The 23,274-nt window shown below is 42.1% G+C and overlaps 1 protein-coding gene across 3 annotated transcripts in view; it reads left to right on the top strand.

Annotated features, from left to right (window-relative positions):
* Positions 1-23,274, top strand: part of BBS9 (Bardet-Biedl syndrome 9) — a 51,114-nt gene that overhangs the window by 5,596 nt on the left and 22,244 nt on the right. For 2 of the 3 annotated variants that reach the window (XM_078860645.1, XM_078860643.1), the window contains exons 4-13: positions 437-587; positions 1,670-1,734; positions 3,470-3,583; positions 4,639-4,813; positions 12,571-12,655; positions 13,420-13,606; positions 14,652-14,781; positions 18,297-18,478; positions 20,630-20,706; positions 22,655-22,708. In XM_078860645.1, coding sequence (XP_078716771.1) covers positions 437-587; positions 1,670-1,734; positions 3,470-3,583; positions 4,639-4,813; positions 12,571-12,655; positions 13,420-13,606; positions 14,652-14,781; positions 18,297-18,478; positions 20,630-20,706; positions 22,655-22,708 — 1,220 coding nt within the window. The remainder of the gene's footprint in view (positions 1-436; positions 588-1,669; positions 1,735-3,469; positions 3,584-4,638; positions 4,814-12,570; positions 12,656-13,419; positions 13,607-14,651; positions 14,782-18,296; positions 18,479-20,629; positions 20,707-22,654; positions 22,709-23,274) is intronic. The other variant, XM_078860646.1, reaches the window with a different exon arrangement.

Raw genomic sequence — 23,274 nt, 5'->3', positions numbered from 1 at the left:
CATAAAGGTTGTGCTGTTTGTGCGTCCGTGAAATGTTATTTCATTTGAAATCTGGAAATGTTTCCTATGTGCAGAGGAAACAGCAGGGACTTATAGCGGAAGCTTGCGGTTCAATCCGAGCGGCCGCCCTGGTTAATCGAAAATATATGCCATCTGCTTCAGAGTGAACGTTACGGATATAGTGAGGTTATTCGAAAACAGACTAGGCTATGCTCGCTGGAATTTGCGGTCCAAATTTTCCAAATTTGAAATTCACTCACAAATTACTTCATTGGGTTAAACCACATAGCAACATCACCCCCTACTATGAAACTACTACAGACAAAACTCGACTGTGAAACATAGTGCCTTCCTTCATGAGAGCCTTGCTGTAGAAGAATATAAGAATAGCACAAGTAGCAAAAATGTACTAATAATTTGATTTGATTTGTCGCAGATAAGATTATCGTGGGCAGCTTCAGTGGCTACTTGCGGATATTCTCCCCACAGCCGGCCAAGCCTGGCGCCGGCTTCCACCCGGACGACCTCATCCTGGAGGTGCACCTCCAGCAGCCCGTGCTGCACGTGGAGGCTGGAAAGTTCATCTCGTGAGTCTCGTCGTGTCCACGCGCCTTTGTGTCCTGCACAATTCGCACAGCTGCGGAAAAACTCACGATCTGTAGGCATGCGCTCTTTTGTCCTTGTTCAGTTTGTTTATTTTGTTTTAAAGGACACAATTCTCATTATTCTACAGCAGTGAGTAAAAATGATCAGCTGGATTGTCAGTGGCTGCTTAAACAGAATTTGGTAATTGATGGAAACATCAGATGATAGACTTGTATTGAACATGTTTACAAGCACCACTATCTAGTGTTGTGTGGGAGAAGTCTTTTGAAGTCATATCTGCTCTAGTGTGGTGGTATCATCTTCCTGGATCATTTCCCCACAAGATGTGTGCACTGCTGGTTGTGAGAATTCTTGAATGGGCATTTCTTTGTCTGAAGATCCAGTCCCGATATTACAATTTAGATGTGCAATTGACATTTGACTCCATGTTCTCCTCTTTAAGTTAGTTTAAATATTAGTACGTCTGCTCGACATGCCAGTCATATATTTTAATTGGTGATATAGACTAGCAATTCAATAAGAGTACAACAGTAAGATCAGCAATGTTACACTCTCATAACGTAACATCGAAATGTTATCATAGACATTATATAACCTTGTGGTGAACATCCACAGTATACTGATACTCCACACTGACCGGCAGTGGTGGTGACACCATTAGAGATACCCACAAGTTCAAGCATTACAGCAGGTGCTTTGCTAAACTATCTTTGCAGATTGTTAAGTGACCCCTTCTATTTTTCAGGGGCTCTAGTTTCCTCCCACATACAATAACTCAATAAGGAATTGACCATGCATGCCAAGCTGGACTCTTCTGGACATCAATCTTGAGCCTCTGATGCATTCCTGCATTAAATAGGATGAATACAATCACCACTTGGCTGTTCAATTGTCAATAAATTAGTCATTCAAATGCCAGAAACTGTGTGCGTAATAATATGGCTGTTTTGCCATTCACAACGGCCCATGCTGTGTGTATTAGTCAAAAGTACCGTAGACATTCTTCAATTCAATGGGGCCTTTGCCTGTGTTGTTGTTGTACGATTGTTCCCTGTGCTGACAGAGGCTCGGAGCTGCTTCACCTGGCCATCCTGCACCCTAGGAAGCTTGCCGTTTACACCGTCACAGGTAGCATAATGCGTGCACTTACAAACATTATCTTTGTGATCAGATGCCAAGTGCTTATAACTTGTAAGCGTGCCCTGCCAATGTTAACAGTGCCAGACGTTTGTTGTAACTGTTTTAAACTGCCGCTATACTGGTGATATTTATTTTAAAGTGGATTTGAAAACTGTGGAACGTGCAATTTTCGATAAGTTTTGAGTGATGCCATTCGTGATGGGATATAAATGAGAAAAGTTGTATTTTTAATTACGTTACAACTTAATGTTGGGCACTTCAGCATACTACATATACAGGATAACAGTTCTAATTTGGAGCAGTCACAGTACTTTAGAATTACATAGAGCTTAAATTGGCATTATAGGTCTATAAAAAATGTAAAATAAGTGCAGTAGCAATAGGTTTGTACGTTTTATTTGAATTTTGTGATGCCGTTGAAATTAGAATTGCACGTTTAAAGTGTGCAAAATATCCCCCATCATATCGGCTGTATTTACTTTAGCCTCTGTGAGGGTATATGAAGACAAGCTGCTACGGTTTGAAGGTTTTTGTTTGAAATCGTGATAAATGGAGCCACAGCTCTGTGTCATTGGCACGGGACAACCACTTACAAGCGTGACATGAAAACATTTCTCTAAAAAACACTTTCCATAGTCATAACAAGTTTAACCTGGAGAGTTATAATAAAACATAGCCATCAAATGTATCATATCTGGGCTACATAAGTCTCTTGTTTTGTTCTGCCAACTTATTTATCAAGGCATGGGAATTTTATATCTTCAGAGTACTTTCTTAAAAGTTCTCCGTGAAACATCAGATCTGAAAAATCGCCATGTAGGATTGAACGTAATCCTACGTGTGATTTTGAAAAATACAGATTACCCCTTTTTTTAAGCAACCAGTAGACCAACCAGTCCTGGGGTAAAACACACGGCAACAGCAACTACATGCCGTCATGCACTGCCTTGGCAGGTAGTGGGTAGCTCTACATTTATAACGTTCTTTCAAGCTCTTTCTCACAGACCAATTTGTAAATCCCTTAGCACTAGGGCCCTTTACTCCTTACTTCCTCCTATTGGGAGTACTTAAACTGCTGGTGACTTTTACGTATATTTGCTTATCTCTATCTCCATATGCTCCAGAATTACAAGGGCCTATACTATATGTTTAGCATCAACAATGAAATAAAGTTGTTTACACAAATATCGATCAAGAGATATCCATTTAAAAGTCTCCACATGTGAAGTATTTTTCAAAACGGGGGAAAAATATAACTCATTTGCTTATGAATGAAAAATCTTACATTGTGCATGCAAATACACAGTGTATTCAGCGCATTCATGGATCAGTAACAAGCATATGTGCACAGGACACTGGGACATTTTGGCAACATGGAAATTCTTAGTGCTGCATGAAATGTCCTGAGCTGGCTGCTGCCTTGTGTTTTGTTAATCATTCATCTGTTCTCATGCTGTTACTTGATCCTTGTGTTGTTTTTAATTGCAGTTGCTGATATAGTGATAATGTCATTAGTGAATCTGGACAGTTGAGTGTTTTTTAATGACTTAAACGTCCTGTCACGCTCATCAGTCAAAGTTGCCAACCATCCGTAAATACAGAATGATAGCTGGTGTTTTGTTTAAATGAAAAGTGGTTTACAGGAAGAGATGACACATTGGTAAAGTGATAATGTTCACATTGAAAATTGTCACCCTCGCCTAATGTTTGTGTTTGCCTGCAGGTGCCTCTGGTACCGTGGAACATGGTAATCAGTACCAGCTGAGACTCATGTACGAACACAACCTGCAGAGAACAGCTTGTAACATGACTTGTGGACCCTTTGGCGAGGTGAAAGGTAACTAAGCATCAAGAGTAACTGCGGTTGTCGGTGCATATGATTGCATCTAAGTCGACCTCGTGTTTACGTCTCCCCTATGGTGGTCGAACGGCTCTTGAGCCCTCCCTCTGACGTGGTGATTATTTGGCCGAGACCCTCATGGTGGCCTCGCTGGCGTTGTGGCACGCCGCTTTATCGGAGGGCTCGTTATCTTTGTAATGAGATCTTAAGCCTCATGTTTAACTTGCTTGACGATACCAAATAAAGCATGGCTGAAGCTTGCCATGGGACTCTTTCAGAGTCTGTTTGAAATCGGGACGAGTTGTTAGCACATTGCACTCTGAACCTATTGACCTGAGTTTGATCCCCGGCCATGGCTAACATTAGCGGTGAGCGACATTTTAACGAGTCCTGGATCCCCCTTCACCAGTTCACACTGGCTAGCATGGTGAAGTATCGTCAGGCCTGCATGACAGGCATGGTGTGGGGAGCTCTTCATGCAGCCATGTATTGTCAAAGCTTTTGAAAGTTTTTTCCACTTAAATCAGGACAATGTATAAAGTTGTAAATACTGTTTGTTTTAAATTATACTTTTCAAAACTGGATGAATAATCATCTTGGAAGAGACACATTGAGAGATGCTAACATCACTTTCGTTGTTTGGTGTTGGATTCTGAATTAATTTCTAATGTTGACACCACTGTGTTGGTGCTGATGGAATTACCTAAATGAGTCTCTTTACTTTGTTCCTTCATTGCATACATGGGATATAAAGACATAACAAAAAAGAACTATTTACAAAATAAATTAACTAATCTATACTCCTATATTATATTGTGCATTGTTCACAAAGCAAAGATCAAGCACTGAACGGGGTTTTCACAAGGCATTGTCTGGGCAGAGTTTTGTAACCTTGTGATATTCATCTGGAGTAAATAGCAAATCCAGCTTTTGAGAACAGATCACCCTCTGTTTTGACCCTGTAGCAATGTGACTTTGAATTTTAACTCTCCACATATTAGTCGTTCACAATACACAGTAATTCTAATATGAGTTTGAATGTTTTTCTCTAGGGCGTGATTTCATCTGCATCCAATCGATGGATGGCATGCTCAGCTTCTTCGAGCAGGAGAGCTTCGTGTTTGGTCGATTCCTGCCGGGTTTCCTGATCCCAGGCCCTCTCACTTACAACCGGCGCACAGACTCCTTCATCACCGTGTCCTCGCAGCGCTGCGTGGAAAGCTACAGGTTTGTCGCCCTGTCCGGTGTGAGTGCCTGTCTCATGCCAGCCTCCGCAGGAAGCTGTTGTGCTCGTTTATCCTGGGAATGTATTGGGTTATGAGCGTCTCTGCACGATACGACTACTATGTGACCTCCATAAAGTTTCCATTGTGGGATTGGAAAATATTGTTTCGTGTTTTACTAAATTTTACTCAAATAAGGCACACAAACTGCAGTTTTAAATGACTCAGTGGTGCATAAGTCACTTAATATATTTGTAGTGAGTTCAACTGAGTTGCAGACGTACTCTTTGGAGGCAACACATTTATTAATACCAACACAAGGGGTAACTGCCCCTTAACAAGATAACAACATATGGTGGTGGACCACCAGGCTAACTACACTAATTACACTGGAACTAGCTACCATGGACCGGACCACAGCTTGGGTCCCAGTCCACGTGTTGGTGACTCTGTAGGACGTAGAACGTAGATTCTTCAGGATGAACAACAGCAGCCGGTCCCTCTCGGGGACCCGGCTTCTATCCTCTATGGCGGGGCTGGCTCCGCCCTTGGCCACGCCCACCTTCTAGAATCCTCGAGCAGCATCTCGACCCTGACACGTGACCACCCCTAGCCCCCACCTGGGGCCCCTGTGTAGACCTAAGCGGTCACGTGTCCTTTGGGGTCAACCAGAGTGCCATGGCCCTCAGTCACTCCATTCCCATGGTCGGCACTCCCGCACCCTATCCTGTAGGGGCCGGCACTGCACGCAGAGCGTGGTGCCATCCAGCACTGCCAGTCAGCGCTCACCGAGCCCCTCTAGGGCCTGTACTGCACCCACATCCACGTGGTGCCCGCGATGTCAATACATCGCACGCCGTGCCTCTCTAGGGCCGGCATTGCACAGTGACATCCTGCACTGTCACCACACATTTCTATTTCTATAGGGAATTGAAATTAAAATTACTATACAAAGAAGTGTTGTATGCAGCACTTGCTTCCTCCTGTTAGGCTACCAATGAGTGAATTATGCCCACTCATAAGGTCTAATATTTATTGGAGATTTAAAAACAAATATTTGTATCCAGCCAACTCCTTTTATCCGCATGACTTGCAGAGCAGGTTGACATGCGCTCTTAAGCAGAGTATGCGGTAATGGAACAGCTCTTGCATATCTATGTTTTTTTCTGGAAGGAAGTTGCGCGGAACATGTATTGATATTTAAGGATCGTGGGGTTAGCAGTACGTGTGTAGTGGTGTGACGTTACAGGGTAAAGAAAATAAATTAAGTAACATGGTGCTTTGAATATCGATGCTATATTGAATCCTCATGTGCAAGGTTCTATTTCACAAATCAAGATTGGTGTGGGTTTTAAAATATCATTTTTGGTTAAACTCTGCATTTCCTGAAAGTAATAACTTGTGTAGTTTATAAAAAATATATATGATGAATATAGATATGCAAGGCAAAATAGCCCCCGAAAAAACATAAGAATACAGCAGTGAATGTGACTAGTGGTTTTTAGCAGCCCTAGAAAGATCCGTTTGTAAAGATGCTTTGCTGGCGGGGAACCCAGTTCCCTTGACATTGATGTATGGGTATGAGCTGTGTGGCTATGAGATCACCATCTTCACTCGTTTTCCTAACACTGTAGTCATGCTTTTGTGATTGGGGTGAGATTGGAGAAGCTGTCCTGTGGCTGGTGGAACTGTGTGTCTAGAAAACTAGCAATGCCAGGAAACCACAGGTATGTGGGAAGCTGTAAGGGATCTCAGAGGCCCATTGCTGCACTTCTGGAGAAGTGGAGCGGTGGAAGAAGCACCGATTAAAGCTGTTGTGAGTAATGTTGTCTCTAATCATGGATATAGGCAGGGCAATCTCTTGGCTGCAGATCTGACTTTACTGAAGCATATTTACAGCAGGACGTTTTAAAGAGGAATGCTGCTGTAGTTTAAATGGCCAGCACTCTGGATTTGCAATCCAGAGTTTGCCGGTCCGACCTTCCGACGTGACAGTTGCCTCTGTCCAGCCAGCAGTTTAAATAGGTGCACTATAGCTCGTCCATTGGCAGGTCACGTGTTTGGTGGGGTAAAGTGTGGGTACTCCCACCTCTTCCAAGACGCCTGGTCAGCAAGCAAGAGTAGGCCAGTGACGCCCTCTCCTAGAGGGGCTCTTGAGAGCTCCCTCTCGTGGAGACCCTGCCGCTAGCAGTGGCGCGAGAGAGCAGTGGCAGGGCTGCACCCTTACTCGGGACCTTTACATGTTAATCACTCGGTTAAGACCTAGTGGAGAGCAAGCATCCTCGCTACGTTGTGCATCTCACGGGCTGTCCAACGCCAGTCGAAGGTCATGCTGCTGAGAGTTGTGCTCTTTGGTGAGTGAGAGCATGAGATTGACGTGCGCTATCGTTTGGCACTTATGGTGAGATTGCACGGAACATTTTTACTTCCTTGCAACTACTTTAACTTTATAAGCAAGGAAAAAACCCACTGAGACAAACACCTCATTTTCGAGGAAAGGCTTAGATGCAATGGATGTACAGTGCAATGGTACGTTCAGAAAATGGATAAATAGACAAATAACATAAAATAATCAAAGATGAAAACAAAAATGTTTCCAAGCAAAAGAAAAATATGTGCAAGAGTGAACCACTTGATATATATGGCTATATATTTAATGCAAAATAATTTAATGGCACAGTCTTTTGGGATGACATCAGCCCAGTAAGTATGATGATTGTTCATAGCCATGATGGGGCCCATCAGTGTCTGTGTTCACAAAATCAGAGCCCTCACACTTTGCCCAGGTCACGATTGCGGAACATTCGGAGGCACCCCACGGTCAGCTCTGAGATGTATTTGGGGTTTAATTTGTAATTTTTATTTCGCAAGGAATATTTTCTGTCTGTTGCATTAGATGGTATCGCATGCTGGGAATATTCAAATGAAGCTTCCAACACAATTGGGTAGCTCCTTTACCAGTTTTTCTGTAATCTGTGACGGGAGCAAGGACAGCGCCGACTAAAGTGCCGTAGTCCTTTCTCGGTTAGCCAGGCTAATTAGGAGGAGAGGTGGCCCAGATATAACACATTCAGCAAAGCATGTGCAAATTAGGCTAAAGTGTTTTTCACTGCAGAATACGGGCGAAGATGTGGAACGTGTCTTTTGTTTTAATGTAGGCAGTTTACTTGCAACATGTTTGTCATGAGCGAGGAGCTGCTAATAATTAAACCAGCAATTCAAAAAAAAAAGTATTTCTTCCACAAGCATGGTTATTCCGCAGCCTGGGCAATCTGCCCACTTATAATCGAGTCAACTGTAGTAGCAGTCGGGTGAAAGATTTACCGACAAATGTATACCTACAAATATACATACCTGGATCATTGGTTCTCCAGCAAGATCCTGTTCAGGATGTTTGGTCTCTTTGTTTTTGCAAAATTCCTGGCGTGGGTGGAAACCGAAATGACAGAAAACACATGCATGTAAGGGGAGAATTCTCAAGCACTGCACAGATAGGCCAGAAACAAGCCTGCTTTATTGCCTCTAGCAAGCACCTCATTGTCCAACAGATCAGTGTCTTGTGTACATCTTGCTTCAACATCCCTGTGCAGTTCATCAACCTGAGCTCCAAGTCACGTTATTACAGCCGTGTGGCACCACACCCAGTCACGGAAATATTCCATGACACCCATGGAACGCGAAGAGAGAATGAATTGACGCATTATGTGTTCGGCATTGAAGTCAATGAAGGTACAAATGTGTGACAAAAAGATAGAATGACATGGTTGAGTGACACAATAAGTTGTCAAAGGTTAGCTTTTATAAAAACCACAAGGAGACTGCAATGCTTGAGTTTGGTCACAAAGTGAGTTCTGCCATCTGCAGGGTAGGTTTACCCAGTGGATATTCTAACAGTCTCCGTGTACGTGTGTACGTCAGTAGCTTGAGAGACACGTACGTTGTGTTGGCGGGTAAGCTGCATTTACGCTTGGAAATGTATTGTGAACAAGTTTCCTCGTGCAGTATAAAGAACACTTGGGATGTGGATGACATGCAAACCGGCACCGGACCCAGCTGCTGTGGTTATTATATTGCAGTGTGAATAGGTTCTAATGAACAGCTGATGGGCATTTGCTTACAGAGTTTGGCGGAACAAATATTCATTCCGCTAGGGAAACAAATATTCGGGATTGCCAACGTTTGTTTACTCTGTTCCTGGTGGTGTTCACGGTGGTCTGAGCGGTGGGCCTCGTGTAGTCTCAGTCTACCCCTCGCTAGGAATCATGAGAATCACCCAGCTGTATTCTCGACGCTGTCTTGGGAATGGGGGTTGTTTTCACCGTACTTCACCTTGCTGCTCAGCGTGGGCGGGGAAAGGGAGCCAAGGACTGGTTCTGATATAACTTGCATCTGACGTTAGTAGCCGTGGCTGTGAATGCAACTCAAGTCACTGGGCTCATAGCGAAGTTTGGCAGTCACTATTTCATTTAATTCCAACAAGCATTGTTAAACAACTACTGAATCATTAATACAGCTTAAACGAAGATACATAGTTACTTTCTCTGTAACATCACCTTTTATGTTGACGTTTAATACCGTGTGTTTAATGTGGAAGGTGTGCATGGAACACATGTTGCATTTGTTTGATGCAAAATACATTTATGTGATCTGTTGTGTACGTGTGAAGATTCATTGACAAATCCTCCTATAATTGAATTCAACTGGCTGTGGTGTTTTATTTTCCTTAACATGAGCAATAATGGCCTTTTATAAAATAATTCTGTAGCTTCCTGCTGTGAAACATACCTGATGTGAAACATACCTGGTGTGGTGTCATCCTTTTGTACATTTCAGCCGAATGGGGCATGCATTCACTTGTGCAAGGCAGCTTTTAAAGGTCTAGCGTATCTTGTTTCTTCTTTGTAATGTTTGTATTACCTTACTTTCGATTATGGTTGTGAAATTGAAGGTTAAATTTATGTAAAGAAAAATCACTTCTTTAAAACTGTTTGACATTCTTGGATTTCACTCTGCGTTTAGTAGTCTTTTGGGTCGACAAGATCTTGCCATAACTGTGAAAGAAAGCCATTGTTTCTTTATACAACTACATTCTTGCATGGGAGACCAAGGTCAAATGATATTCCCAAAGGTGGCACGAGAATGGCAAGCATGACATTAAGGAAAAACGCTTAGAGCTATTGCACAGTGTCTGTAATAACGTTGGTGGATTGCACCCAGTGTTGCAAGTCAGTCGAGTATGCGCTCATCTTGAATGTATTGTATTGTTTCCATGAGGTATGTCTGTATTTGTAGAATTCTCACTGAATAATAATAATACATTTTCGTCCATCAAGGAGACAGTGTTTCCTCGCCCAAACAAGCCTTGGGCATTTATTTCCACTTATTAAAAGCATGGGTGGACATTCCACCTTCCTGTGACTGGGCTGGTTGTCATTGCATTGCCCTCGGGAGGATAGCGAGTCGACCCTGCAACTGGGCCTTTCACTCAAAACCTTCCACTTCTGTCTTGAGCACTCTGCTGCATCGCCACTTTTCCACAAGAATGTAAAGTCTATGTGGGTGTATACTCATCATTTAATCCATCAGTAAAATACTAATGGTAATAATCTGTTAATGAAGTGTAATATAACAAAGAATTACATAGCTATTTGTAATTTATTAGGAACTGTAATGTGCAAAGATGCACTCTATTTCATTGATTTATTCGTATGCAATAATATTGTTATAAACTATAAGAATTCAGAATAAAGTTTTGGATACAGACTATTGATTATTACTTGGGGGCATGATTTTACAATAGCCACGGTTTATGTGCGGTGTATAGTAATGTTTTATGGTGTATTCTTCTTCCTATGATGTTACAGTGAACATTATGTACCCATCTGCCTGCGAGCTGTTGCATCAGATGAGAGCACACTTTGCTGAGGGACTCTCACCTGTCTTTAATACCTGTTTTTTGCAGTAGGACTGCTTCAGTATTTCAGCTGGCTGATTTACTTTCCACTCTCGATAAATAGGCAACCAGACCAGCCTTTCTTGCAGTCGTGGAAACGTTTTGTATGCTCGTGTCTATACTCGTTCTGTGAAGGTATACTGCTATGCAAGGTCAGACAATCCCATTAAAAACAAACATTTAGGTAGGGTTACATTTGAGATCACAGATTTAATTTTAGATACTTGTTAGTTCCTCGTGAATACTTTCCCATAAGGAAATGTGTATGGATTTTATGAGCCCACTTTGATTTATATTATTGTGTCAAGTATATATTTTTCATTAATATTTCACAGAGGAAAGGCTCAGCTGAGTATCAAGGTTACTTGCAAGGAAGGGTTCTATTTGGGATGTGTGGCCAGTACCTCGAGATGTAATTTTGCAAGCAAAAGTTTTCTGAGTGAGAGGAAAATATTTTCACTTAAATTCAGTTGTACATGCGAATCAGAGTTCTGCTGGTCCAGTGGTTAGCGTGCTGTTCTCGGAACCTGGTGACCCGAGTTAGATTCCTCCACATGATGAGCATCAGCGGTGAGTGATATCGAACCTATCTTGGCAATCTTATTGCATTAACCCTTACTGACCAGCAAGACGAAGTATGGTCAAACAATATCTATGATCAACACGTTGTAGCGGTGTAGGGAGGCCTTAATCAAGCTGTAGATTGACATGGAAATTATTCACAAATTACCAAATTCCAGTGTTTTATGATGTTTGCATGAGTTTGACATGACAGATTGTATTGGCTGATTCTCGTGGTATGAGGATTTATAGTTGGACAAATACAGTACACTTATCAGATTGAATAATCATTGGTTAACGTGGAATTCAAAAAACCTCACCAGTGTGATTTTACAATGCTATATTTATTGAGACCCAAGTTTAAAATGACACTCCTGGTAAAATGTGATACGAAGTCAAATGTAATTGCAATTTAATCTAGATGGGCACTTATTATTTTATATTTTTGTCATTTTTTTTACTTCATTTCACGTGTAATCACTAATATAATGAGCCAAGAATGTCTGTGTGTAACGCACGTGACGTCACTCCACGTAGACCAGCCCCCTTCATTAATAATCATGAACAGGTGGGGTCCTCCACATGGACACCCCCCCCCCCGTCATTAATAATCATGATCAGGTGACGTCACTCCGCATGAAGAAGGTGGAGCGGAAACGAAAATTTGTTTACGCAAATTAGCTTTCATTTTGACCTTTATGGAAAGTAAAGGTAATAAAGAAATCATTAATATATATCAAGCCAGAGCCTTGATGTCACGCTCACTCCGTAACGCTGTCATTAATAATCGTGAGCGGTTGACGTCACTCCACATGGGGGGGGGCTCCTCACTGAGACCTTAAGCCTCTTTAAAAAGCCAGAACCCTCATGCCACGCGAACTCTGTAACCCTATTGAGACGTAGGAGGGAAAAGGGCGCCATGATGAACATGGGATATAACCGTGAAATAAACAAAGTCTGTGTTACCGGCCTTACAAATGGCACACCAATGGATGCACTGAACATGATTTTACTGTGTGCTTTTCGCTTGAATGTGTCAGATTTACTGCAATACACCCGTCCTTGGACGGGCTATAGGCTAGTAGTTTATAAAGCTACAGTATTTATTGCCATCACCGCACGAGACAGCTGACTAAGGCAAGGTGAAAGGCCTGAAATGAGCTGGTCGTGAACGTTGTTCGAGAAAACGAAATGGATGTTCCATATCGTTGTTGTTGTCCCCGTAACCTGTCGCATTGTCCACGCAGGTACCAGGCTCTGGCTGTCGCCACAGACGCAGACAGTCGGCAGGAGTGGGAGCAGCAGAAGCTCAGCTCGGGCAAGAAGCTGGTGGTGAGAGGCACAGCCGTGTGACCACATCTCGCTCGTCACAGTATCAATCACTCGAGGGTGCAATGATATCTTATTGCGGCTGTGGATGAGTGCATATTTATGAATGCGGCTTTTATTCTCCCCGCCCCCCCCCAACATATTTCAATTGTGCTCTTGGCATAATGTGATGTAGCAAAGGGAATCTATTCGGAACTCTCCTAGTGAGCAGTGCACCACCTCATGTCTGAGAATTACCCCGGAAGATGTCATGGAACTAATTTGTAAATGACTCCAATAGACCTGTTTAGTGCACATTGGTGCATGATTAATGTGCATCACTTGTAATGCACATTAAATTCAAAGTCACCGTATTGATGTTATTAAAGTGTCACTGGTTTACATGATGCATTTTGATGGGAGAGTGTCCAAGTGTGCATCAGGAAAATTACATTTCCCCCGACACATTTCCTGCTACACACTTGACTATCTGCTATGACTCTACCCCTCAGCTGTACAGACACCCACCCTGGAAACCTCCTGTACCTATCTGCGCTCTCTTTACGATCATATACGTTCCCGTTATCGTCGACAGGGAGGCAGAATAAGTGAAGCTCTGCTTGCAACGTTGCTCCTCGGCTTAAACGATCGGCTGAATTCGGCTTCGTGAAAATCAACGAGGGAGGTTTCCAACGTCGCTGCGAATCTCGGGCCTGGCGTAGATTTTGCCTGGGGTCAGCAGGTGGAGGGCGCGTGTTTTTTTTCCCGTCCCGCGAGCGGTGCTCCAGGCGGACTGGTCGCTCAACATCGGAGAGCAGGCCCTGGACGTGCAGGTCGCCGCCTTCTCCCAAGCACCGCCGTCCATATTCGTCCTGGGAGAGAGGAACGTTTACTGCCTCAAGGAGAACGGCCGACAGCTGCGGTTCATGAAGAAGCTGGAGTACAATCCCAGTTGCATCCTTCCCTACGCCTCTGGTGAGCGCGCAGATGCTTCTCTTTTATTTTTTGTGAATGTGCCAGTTGTGCTGCGCGTGGAACGAGCACGGCGTTCGTCCCACGAGTGGCCGCGTACGTTTGGAGTAACGCCGTGTGGCTCTGGGCTGCGTTGCGGTATGGCGCTAACGTCTTACGTTAGGTTGAGTCTGCGAATTTAATCTACGAGTGGAGCGTTGAGCATACGTGGTGGCATTGGAAAGCAGAAAGAGCTGTGTAGTACGCTATCAGTACCCATCAGTGTGTTAAAATAAACCAGCTGTGCTATTTGATTATGTTTTAAATTCTCACACTGCTTGACGTTAACAATAACATGCAACATACATTCAGAAAGCCTCACATGTCAGTGCATGTTTCTACAAGTAAGTTTATTTTGATGTATAGGATATATCTTTAGAGATCCTTAACCGAAAGATGCATTGCCATTCAACGTGCTCAGTGTTGCTTTGGTTTATTGTTCTACTAAATCCTATTCAGCTGCGTCTGAAAGGAATCACGTGTGTGGATTTGTGTGAACAGCTTAAGGTATAGCAGCATTTCTTAAAAATGTCCATTAGATTTTAACATTAAAATGTTTAAAGAGTAGTTATATGTGATCAGTATTCTCGATTTGGGACTGCTGTGTGGCTATGGGTGTCTTGGCATCCTGATGTGGTACCGTCTTAGTTTGTCCGGTGACGTGCAACTGCGTAGCTGCTCAGCAGACAGCCGTCCCTCCACATTGTCGCAGACTGTTGCTTACGATGGATAAAAGGTGGAGTGAAAAGGCTCATTAAATTGAATTGGGGATCAAGTGGTTGAGTGATTTGGATATTGACCTTTGATAGCAAACGCAAGAAGGAGATTGTACTTTAAAAAAAGCATTGTTGGCCATTCCTTTGAATGTGGTTTTTGGCCATTGTGGGGGTTGCTGCTCTAAACGTGGATGATGCCACTAACAGTGTTAGTGTGGTGTCGCTGTTACGACGGCATGATGAAGACAGCGTCTGTGTGGTGGTGCTTGCTCTCTGTGCGTGTGTTTGTATAGTGAGTGAGGGGACTGTGCATTCGGTGGTGGGAACCCACAGCAGATCGCTCCTCGTGTACCAAGATAACCGGCTACGCTGGGCCGCCCAGCTGCCCCATGTGCCTGTTGCGGTGCGCATCGCGACCTTTCAGTGAGTGCCCTTTCCATCAGTACACAGGGGAAGCAGAAGCGACGGCAAGCGTCGCAATCAGGGCCGGTGACGTTACCCAGCGGCAGCCCGCTTGCCGCTTGTTGCAGAGATTCGTGGTTCAAATCCGCCAAGCCGACCTGGTTATTACTGTGGGTGTATTAACCGTAAAAATGCTACGTTCCGTCTGCTTCGCAATGGACGTTAAAGAACCCTCTAACGTCATTCCAGATGAGAAGGCCATTGTGTACATGTCACGGTCTAAATTTGCCAAGTTAGAAACTGACCTGGAAATTACAACATTTTGATTAAACAGCAATCATTGCGCAATATTGGCAGAATAATATCTGCCTGCAGGCCAGGTGCTGAGTCACCTTGTGCCACACTGGGATAGCTACCACTGGGGGTGCCCTATCAGTTGTGTGGGATGAAGTGTGATGTAAGTTCCTTATTGGGTGTAACACAGTCTTAGAAGTCCCTGGTGTGCAGGGCGCTCATTAAAAAAACAAATAAGAATTTTCAGGAACTTCATCATCATTATCATGCAATGTCAAGTGCATCATCCATCCCTGCCACATCTCTTATCATCATCTGTCTCTGTTACCCATTGTCATATCAGCCACCATCATTCCACTGCTGGATGAAGGCCACCTCAAGCCACCACTGCCACCTCTCTAGCAAATGAAACGTATCCCTTGCCTTACGATGCAACTGTCCATCATCATCATCATACAAATTTTATTTATAAACCACCTTATACACGACGGTAGCGTTAAAAGTGGGATTCCCACTTGTGTTTACAAAATAATACCTTCAATACACGATGTAAATGTCCATTTATCATATTGCCTTGCAGTTGAAACGCTTTGGTAAAGTCTGGTAACATAAATCATCTTCAAATCTAGAATAAATCATCTTAGTATCTTTCTATTCCTGCTAAGTGGCCAGGTTTTGAATATTTGTGTTCAAACGTGAGTATCAACGTACAACAGGACATAGCCCAGATGACAGCTGCTCAACCTTCAGAGTCTATCCTTCATCTGCTTGCGTCCCTGCTTCCTCCATAAAAACGTTGTTCACGTTTACAGAGATTGTACCTGGATTGTACACAGTGCCAGTGTGCAAGTAAGATGAAAGAAAACTATGCTACCGAAGCCACATCTCAATGTTACACATCCCGGCAGTGGTAATATTATACATGCTTTAAAGACACGTGGGAAATGCATCGCAACATTTCCACGTGCTCATCATCGTATTCAACCCATATTGTGAAGTGGATCGAACACAAACACAGTACAACAGTTTTGACCAAGCCAGTTACGTTTAATGAGATAATTTGATTTATCTCTTGAAACCCTGCAAAATAAAAAATACAATTCGTGGAGGTAGTTTATTTTCTTGAAATGTTTAAGTCAAAACTATTTACTTTGGCAGTTTATTATCTTTTATTTGAAAAGTGCAACTCAGCCGGTGCATTTCAATGTCAGCTTCTTGACCCATTGGTTTAACCTTTGATTGCTGGCATACTTTAAACATTTGACACTGAAATATTTATTTCAGAATACTTGAAAACGCTGTGTAATACGGGGAGATCCTGTCCACTTAGCCGGATCTCCAGGTAAATTTGATTACGTTTAAAAATAAACAGTTAAATCAATTACACCCTGTAAACCATACCTAAAATTCTAAATAAATACAAGAACTATATATAAATCCTACCTAACATTATACATGAATAAGAGTAAATGGTTGAATCTAAACTCACCTTAATGGACACAGTTACTTTTGCTCTAATTTATTTATTATTCATCAAGTTATTTAGTTTATTTGTTTGGCTTTCGTAATTTCGTGACGCCTGTCGCTCTTGCAAATGACACTTATCCCTTGTCTCTCGAGTTCTCGCCTTGGTTCAGTAAAATAAAGTGACCACTTAAAGGTCACTAAACGTGAAATCACAGTACATGACTTACTGTATATCAGACCACGACACTATACCCTGTGTAGTTGGTCGCCAGCCTATCCGTGAGGGCTGCATGGGGTTGGTCTGTGCTAGGAGAGTTGGGCTGGGGGGAGTTTAGAATTGTCTACACATGGAGAGGATCTTTGGCTTGAACAAAAAAAAAAATTCTTTATTTTCCAGGCAAAGTCCAGCCAAGTTCAAATTCCAGAATATTGAAGTTTGGTCAGTCAGGATTGGACTATATATTACATATCTACTTCAGTCACAAAATCACACTTTATTGGCCAATAACTTCTGAGGCAAAGTTCTGCTTCATATTTTCATGTAAATCTAAAGTCACTACTCTTCATATACACACTTTGTGGACAGCAAAGTGTTTGTCTTTCTGTGTTTGACTGAGAAACATAACTATAGGTAAATAGCAGACCTTGACTTTGATACCCCCTCTATGGGTGCTAGGAATTGCTAGCACATGGAAACACACGTTATATATCGTGGTAAAGATCTATCTTTTAGGTGTATCTGGGCTGGCCCATGCTGATGCTTATTATAGCAAAGGTGTGAACATGCCAGTAAAACTTAATAGCTGTGGGTAGGCTGTGAAATGAATTCTTAATTCAAATACTTGCATCACATTTTCACGAGGTTACATTTCCACCTCAAAACCTGAACGTGCTTGTTAAAGGAAGTCGATCGGTGTGTCTGAACCTTTTCGTGGAGCCCTGATAATCAGTCACCCCATTGTACGTGGGTACATTCCTGCAGCGGTGTGTGTTGTGTGTACATAGAGCCGTGTCCTGTTATTGTGCAAAGTGAATCAAAACAGGAAGGGCAACCTGCAGGTCCAGCATTCAGAAACTGTTACATAAATGATAAGATCCAAATGCATGCATCTCCAGTTGATGAATTACTCAGTGACAGCTGTTTACACAAGATATTTCACATATTGTTGCAATGCCAGTCGAATTGATGGTGTAGCAGATAACATGCTTTTTTTTCTGGCACAGTTGACTTGTAGACAAGCACGTATTTAAACATAAACCATCATCGTATAAAAAAATATATTAATCACAAATTAACATCTGTGATAGAAGACCAAGCTATTAAGTTAGAAACACTACGCAAGCTAAACCATGTCCTATCATGCTTCCTTTACGATATTATTATATTGTTTTCTGTATTTTAAATGTGCACAGATTCTGGACACATTTGTAAATGTTCACTTTCTTGTAATGTTCTTGGTATTAAAAAAAAATGTGTTGCAACTTGCAGAGAAACAAATGGCATAGGTGTTTGAGTTGGCTGTAGTGCAATGCGGCACGGTGTGCGTGTGGACCGTGTGTGGTCATGGCGTGTGTTGTATTGATGCTGTGCACGCGAACCGTGTGTGCATGTGGACCGCGTGTGTGTGTGTGTGGACCTCGTGTGTGTGTGTGTGGACCTCGTGTGCATGTGTGGACCTCGTGTGCGTGTGTGTGTGGACCGTGTGTGTGTATGGACCGCATGTGCGTGTGTGTGGACCGCGTGTGCATGTGTGGACCGCGTGTGTGTGGCTCAGGGACCTTCGTGGGATCCTGGTGACCCTGAGTGCCGAGGGGCAGCTGCAGTGCTCCTACCTGGGCACGGACCCCTCGCTCTTCCAGGCGCCGCGCGTGGAGGCCCGAGACCTCAACTACACGCAGACCGACGCCGAGATGAGGGAGCTCACAAAGCTGATCCGTGAAGCCACCAGGACTAAAGGTGGTGCACAGACGCTCGCAAGCTTCCTGCTTTCACACGACACTCAATGCGTGTTTGCAACACCAAGCGGGTAACACATTTTTTATATAATACACGACATTTTGAGCATTGACCCTTATTTATAGCCTATTTTACATGTATATATTTTTACTTTCTATAGCAGTATTATTGACAAATGTGTCCAGTCTTTTGTTATTTGTGCTTTTGCACCACTGCCAGTACAGTATCAAAAGAGGAATGTGTGTTAATCTTCAAGCAGGTCTGGCTCATCAAACGTATTTAGTTGCAAAAGAGTGTTTTTTTTATTCATCGAAATAGGCACGTCTCTCACGACGAACCACATGAATGAGTAAGTGGTCTGGGGACAAGTGGACCATCTGCAGAGCGCCCGTTGTTACACAGACACCAGAGTGTCCACCCTCACCACCCATAGAGTTGCGTAGAAATAGTTTACAGCAACCGGTGTTTAACGTGAATGTCTCTCGTGGGCGTCCTCTGTGAAACTCTAACCCAACTTGACGTGGCCTCCAGGGGAACGTCGAATGAAACATCGATCACTGAGTTGACTGTGGCACAGTAGCGGAGGCTGGCCGTAATTTACCGTCGTGTCCCAAGGGGGTACGCTTATTTATACAGTGGAGTCCACGTGCGTTTCACAAATATCAATTGTTTACACAGTTGGTGTGCCTCCCAGAATGCACCATACTGACATGTTATCATACCCTACTATCTTGTATTTAAATAGTTTTGCTAACCTTTTTTCTAAGTTGGATTCGTTCCTAATATGTCGAATAGCGTAAGCCTACTCATACTCCTGCTGTGTTTTCCCTTAATATCAGTCTTTTCAAGGAACCACTTAATATTATGTTTTATGTTCCACTTCTCTGATCTGATGAAGTTCCATCACGTGAAACTTTTGTCCATATTTTGACATATATATATTTTTTAACCATAAGGTAGTGTTTTTTCATGACTAACCGTGTAAATAGTATTTGACCATTGTAGTGGCCATGCGTACTGCACTGAATATCAGAGCAATCGAAGTTTTTGAAGGCGTTTGAAATTCTACTTGAGTGTAGCACATCATCAATGGACGTTAAATATTCTTTATCAGTGAAACACGTGGTGGTGGTGGTGAGTCGTTGGTATTCCGTGTGGAGGAAATTTTTATTCCAAATGGAAATACTCCACCGGGAAACCTGTGTGCTTGACAAAGAGTAAGTGGGAAGCTACGTAGCAGAATAAGCCGGTATGGTCGTTTGTCCAAATATGAAGGCTGCATATTTGTTGATGCGCTGCAATCTCTAAACGTTTAAAACTTGATGTTGAAGGAAGTTGCTTTGACCTCGTCAGTGAAAAACCCCGAACATAGATAAGCATTTCCATTTATCGTAGCCATAACAACTTACCTAACGCTGCACAATCCTCCAGCATTTAGTGACCAAATGTCACAAACGGTGTAAGATAGATTGTAAAGCTCTACTGCACAATTTTAAAACCAGTCGTGTCACTCTACAATAGACACATTGACCTGTACAATGAAAGTCATTGTTTAACAGGCTTTTTGTAAATAAAAAAGTTAACTATGGTAATTGAATGAATAAGAGCTTTATAGCTCATCGGATTCCTCGAGTATAAATATTCTGATTGTGATATATTAATTCACATACATAGATTTTAGCTTTTTCATGAAAGTCCGATATCTGTAGGTAGCCAAGAATAATAAAGTGATGTGAGTGTATAGCTCATTGGTTTAACTCCAATTGAATCCGCAGTGCAAAATCCTGGGTTACCATCCATGGAGCGCCGAGTCTAAACCACATGTTTAAGGATAATGAGCTGCGGTTCTACATAGCCAGTTACTGTAGACAACAATGGTTGTCTTTGTTTTTTTAACAGTTACCAAATCTAAGAATGCATTCATCAGATAAAACCATGAGGCATTTTTCTGGCAATGTTTTGTGGGAAAAAGCTTCTTCCCCTTACTGACCTCATTTGGAAATGTTTCTGCTAAGAATCAAGAGAAGCTTTGAATTAAAAGTCATCAGCGAGTCCTCGAAGACAGCATAGTCATAACAATATCAGATGTCACTCCTCATAATCAATGTAAAGCTAACCTGTTGCATTCTGGGTGCCGTGCTCCGTGCGTAGACATCTTGCCTGCCAAAGATAAGGACGATGACCTGACAGTCACAATTGCTGTGTCCTCTTCTCTCGACAGCGCGTCTGTGAGTATAACCTCATCACGTTTTGTCAATGCTTGTGGATTCACTGTCATACTAAGGATGAGTGCTTCTATCACGTCCTCTTTTGTCTTTAACTTAAACATATTCACCCCCTTGTGTGTGTCAGAATTTATATGGTATCACCTCATGAGGTATCCTTTGTGGTGTAACAAGCCAGTAAGCATCAATTTGTTTTCAGTTAACGTACGTTAAAGGAAGGCACAACACAAGTAAACATTGGCGTTGATAAACACATACCTCGGAGGTGTGGCTATGCTGTCTGACATACGCTTGAAGCAGCAAAGATTGGGCAATGTAATAATCTCCAAAACCGCTCTTTATAAAAGTGCATTTTAAGTTGATATCCTCAAAGCTCCTACATCCTAAACTTGTAATGTTACTATGGTCCAGCTGTCCTATGTGGGACATCCAGGCAAGAGACTGGATTAATTAAATTTGGGTAAACCACACTCTCTGTCACCCTCTTATATGTCTACTTCTGATGTGATTACTTCTTACAGCAGCACAGTAAAGCATCCATATAACCTTATCATGTATCTACGCCAAATGGAAACTCATTGCATCTCAGTCAATAAGTTTAGTCTCCTGACAGGCTATTCTTGATGTGTTATCAGTGTTATGGAACCCACAATAGACTGTCATAGATTAATTATAAAACATTTATGTTGGCTTCTTGCATCATAGCCAGGAAGTGCGATTCTATAATAAATCTGTTAGTTTCTAAATGCTGATCTGCCACGTTGGTCTCAACAGATGCTGTGGGTTAATATTTAAACCAAGCAAATCGCATGTTCTTGTTGCACTGTGCATTCTCTATATATGTGATGCACTCCGGGGTATTTTGGAAACGTAATGTACGGCCAAAAAGGAACATTATAAAATATTTGTTTTTACCATAAACCATACTCAAAGAGAGACACGGATGTGCATGATCATTTATGTTCCCAATACATGGTTGGTTGCTCAAAAACACATTGCTTCATGCAATTGCCTTCTCTTCTGCTTTTCATTCCACCTTTCTGGTCAGTGGAGGTACTTTAAATGTTTTGTCAGCCCACAAAGGCCTGCATTTTATGATTTGTTGAAGTGCCAAACAATAAAACCTGTACATAAACCAGCAGTTTTGTTTGGCCCCTTCCCCATGGCCATTGCCACTTCTGCCGCTCAATTTTTCAAGCAACAGGAAATTAAAACAACTGGGTGCTCGCAACAAATACTGTAACTTGAATATTACCATCAATTTGTCTTGCTGTTTCAACATTGCTTCTTGTGGAGAAATTGTCCCCTATCTGTAGAATACAATATTTGTCAATGGTACCTGATTTTCCTTTCTCTGTGCAAAGCAGACTTTTCCAAATAGTCAAGTAAAAGTTAGCTTTGCAAGCAGGTCCAGCTAAAATCTTCCACGGAGCTGTATTTTATTATCGCTGCCATCTAAGCACCGATTGTATCATAGCCGTGCTATTCCTGTGCAAAGTTACATTCTCAAATGTGAACGACTGCAGCCCCTTTGTATGCTAGTCTCTAACTAGGAGAGAGACACTTCACGTAGAGATGCAGCAAAGGCAAGACGCTCCCAAATTACAGATCTTCCATAACATGTGGAAATGAATGTGCGTGATTACGTAATGGACTTACTCAACAGATTGTTTATAGGTCGTGAGTATGATAATTTGCTATAATTAGGGTTTAAGTAACGTCTGCTTGAAGTAAAGTAACTTTAAAAAGTAACTGAATTGCATTTGTATTCCTTTTCACAATTCCTTCCCTTAATATCAACTTATTTCATCTTTAAGAAGATAATTGTCTCAATGCTTGGATGTCTGCAGAACTGTTTATTGTCTTTATCCAAATTGGTAGTGTTCTTGTACTGTTTGGAATATTATCTGTCCCAAAATTAACACCTGTTTTCAATAAATCCTGCCTCTAGGTAGCATCTGGGATAGACATAAGTGGAGAGTCTGTGCCATCCATCAGCGTTAAGGTAGGTCATCGGAAAACTTATCTTGCATGTAGAAAAATGTGGTTTACTTTAACAGTTAAGCTAATATCTTTTGTAACAGTTGTATCTGCGCAAAAAAAATTCACCAAGAGCCATTCCATATGTTAGTGCGTTGCTGAAGTTTTAAGTTTCGTTTGTTTATTTACATTTATTTCAGTTGCTAATTATAATCAGTGTTCCAATGCTATGATGTGAACCATCTATAATGTATAACATACAGTACCTAACTTGACTGTTAGAGGCCTATAATTGCAAAGCAGTGATGAAATGCCGTTGGCATCTGTGGTTTGGATTTAACCTGATTGACACTCAACACTGCGAAAGCTATCAAAATCTTAGAAAACATGTGCCACACTCGGTGATATTGGCGTGATTTTGGGTTTAATCGTTCAATTTTAGTGGAATTTGTCTCAAACTCACTTGGGAATTATCTTGAGATAGCTATACAGAACTGATATGCTTCCTAAATCTAATATAACAATATCAAAAGCAAATGTTTATTTGTTATGTTATTAAAAGAATAACTTATAATGTGTTTAACTTAATGG

This window comes from Lampetra fluviatilis, chromosome 10 (assembly GCF_964198595.1).
Source record: "Lampetra fluviatilis chromosome 10, kcLamFluv1.1, whole genome shotgun sequence".
Lineage (NCBI taxonomy): Eukaryota > Metazoa > Chordata > Hyperoartia > Petromyzontiformes > Petromyzontidae > Lampetra > Lampetra fluviatilis.
Note: the sequence above shows the minus strand (reverse complement) of the source record. Positions and strands in the feature narration are given on the sequence as shown.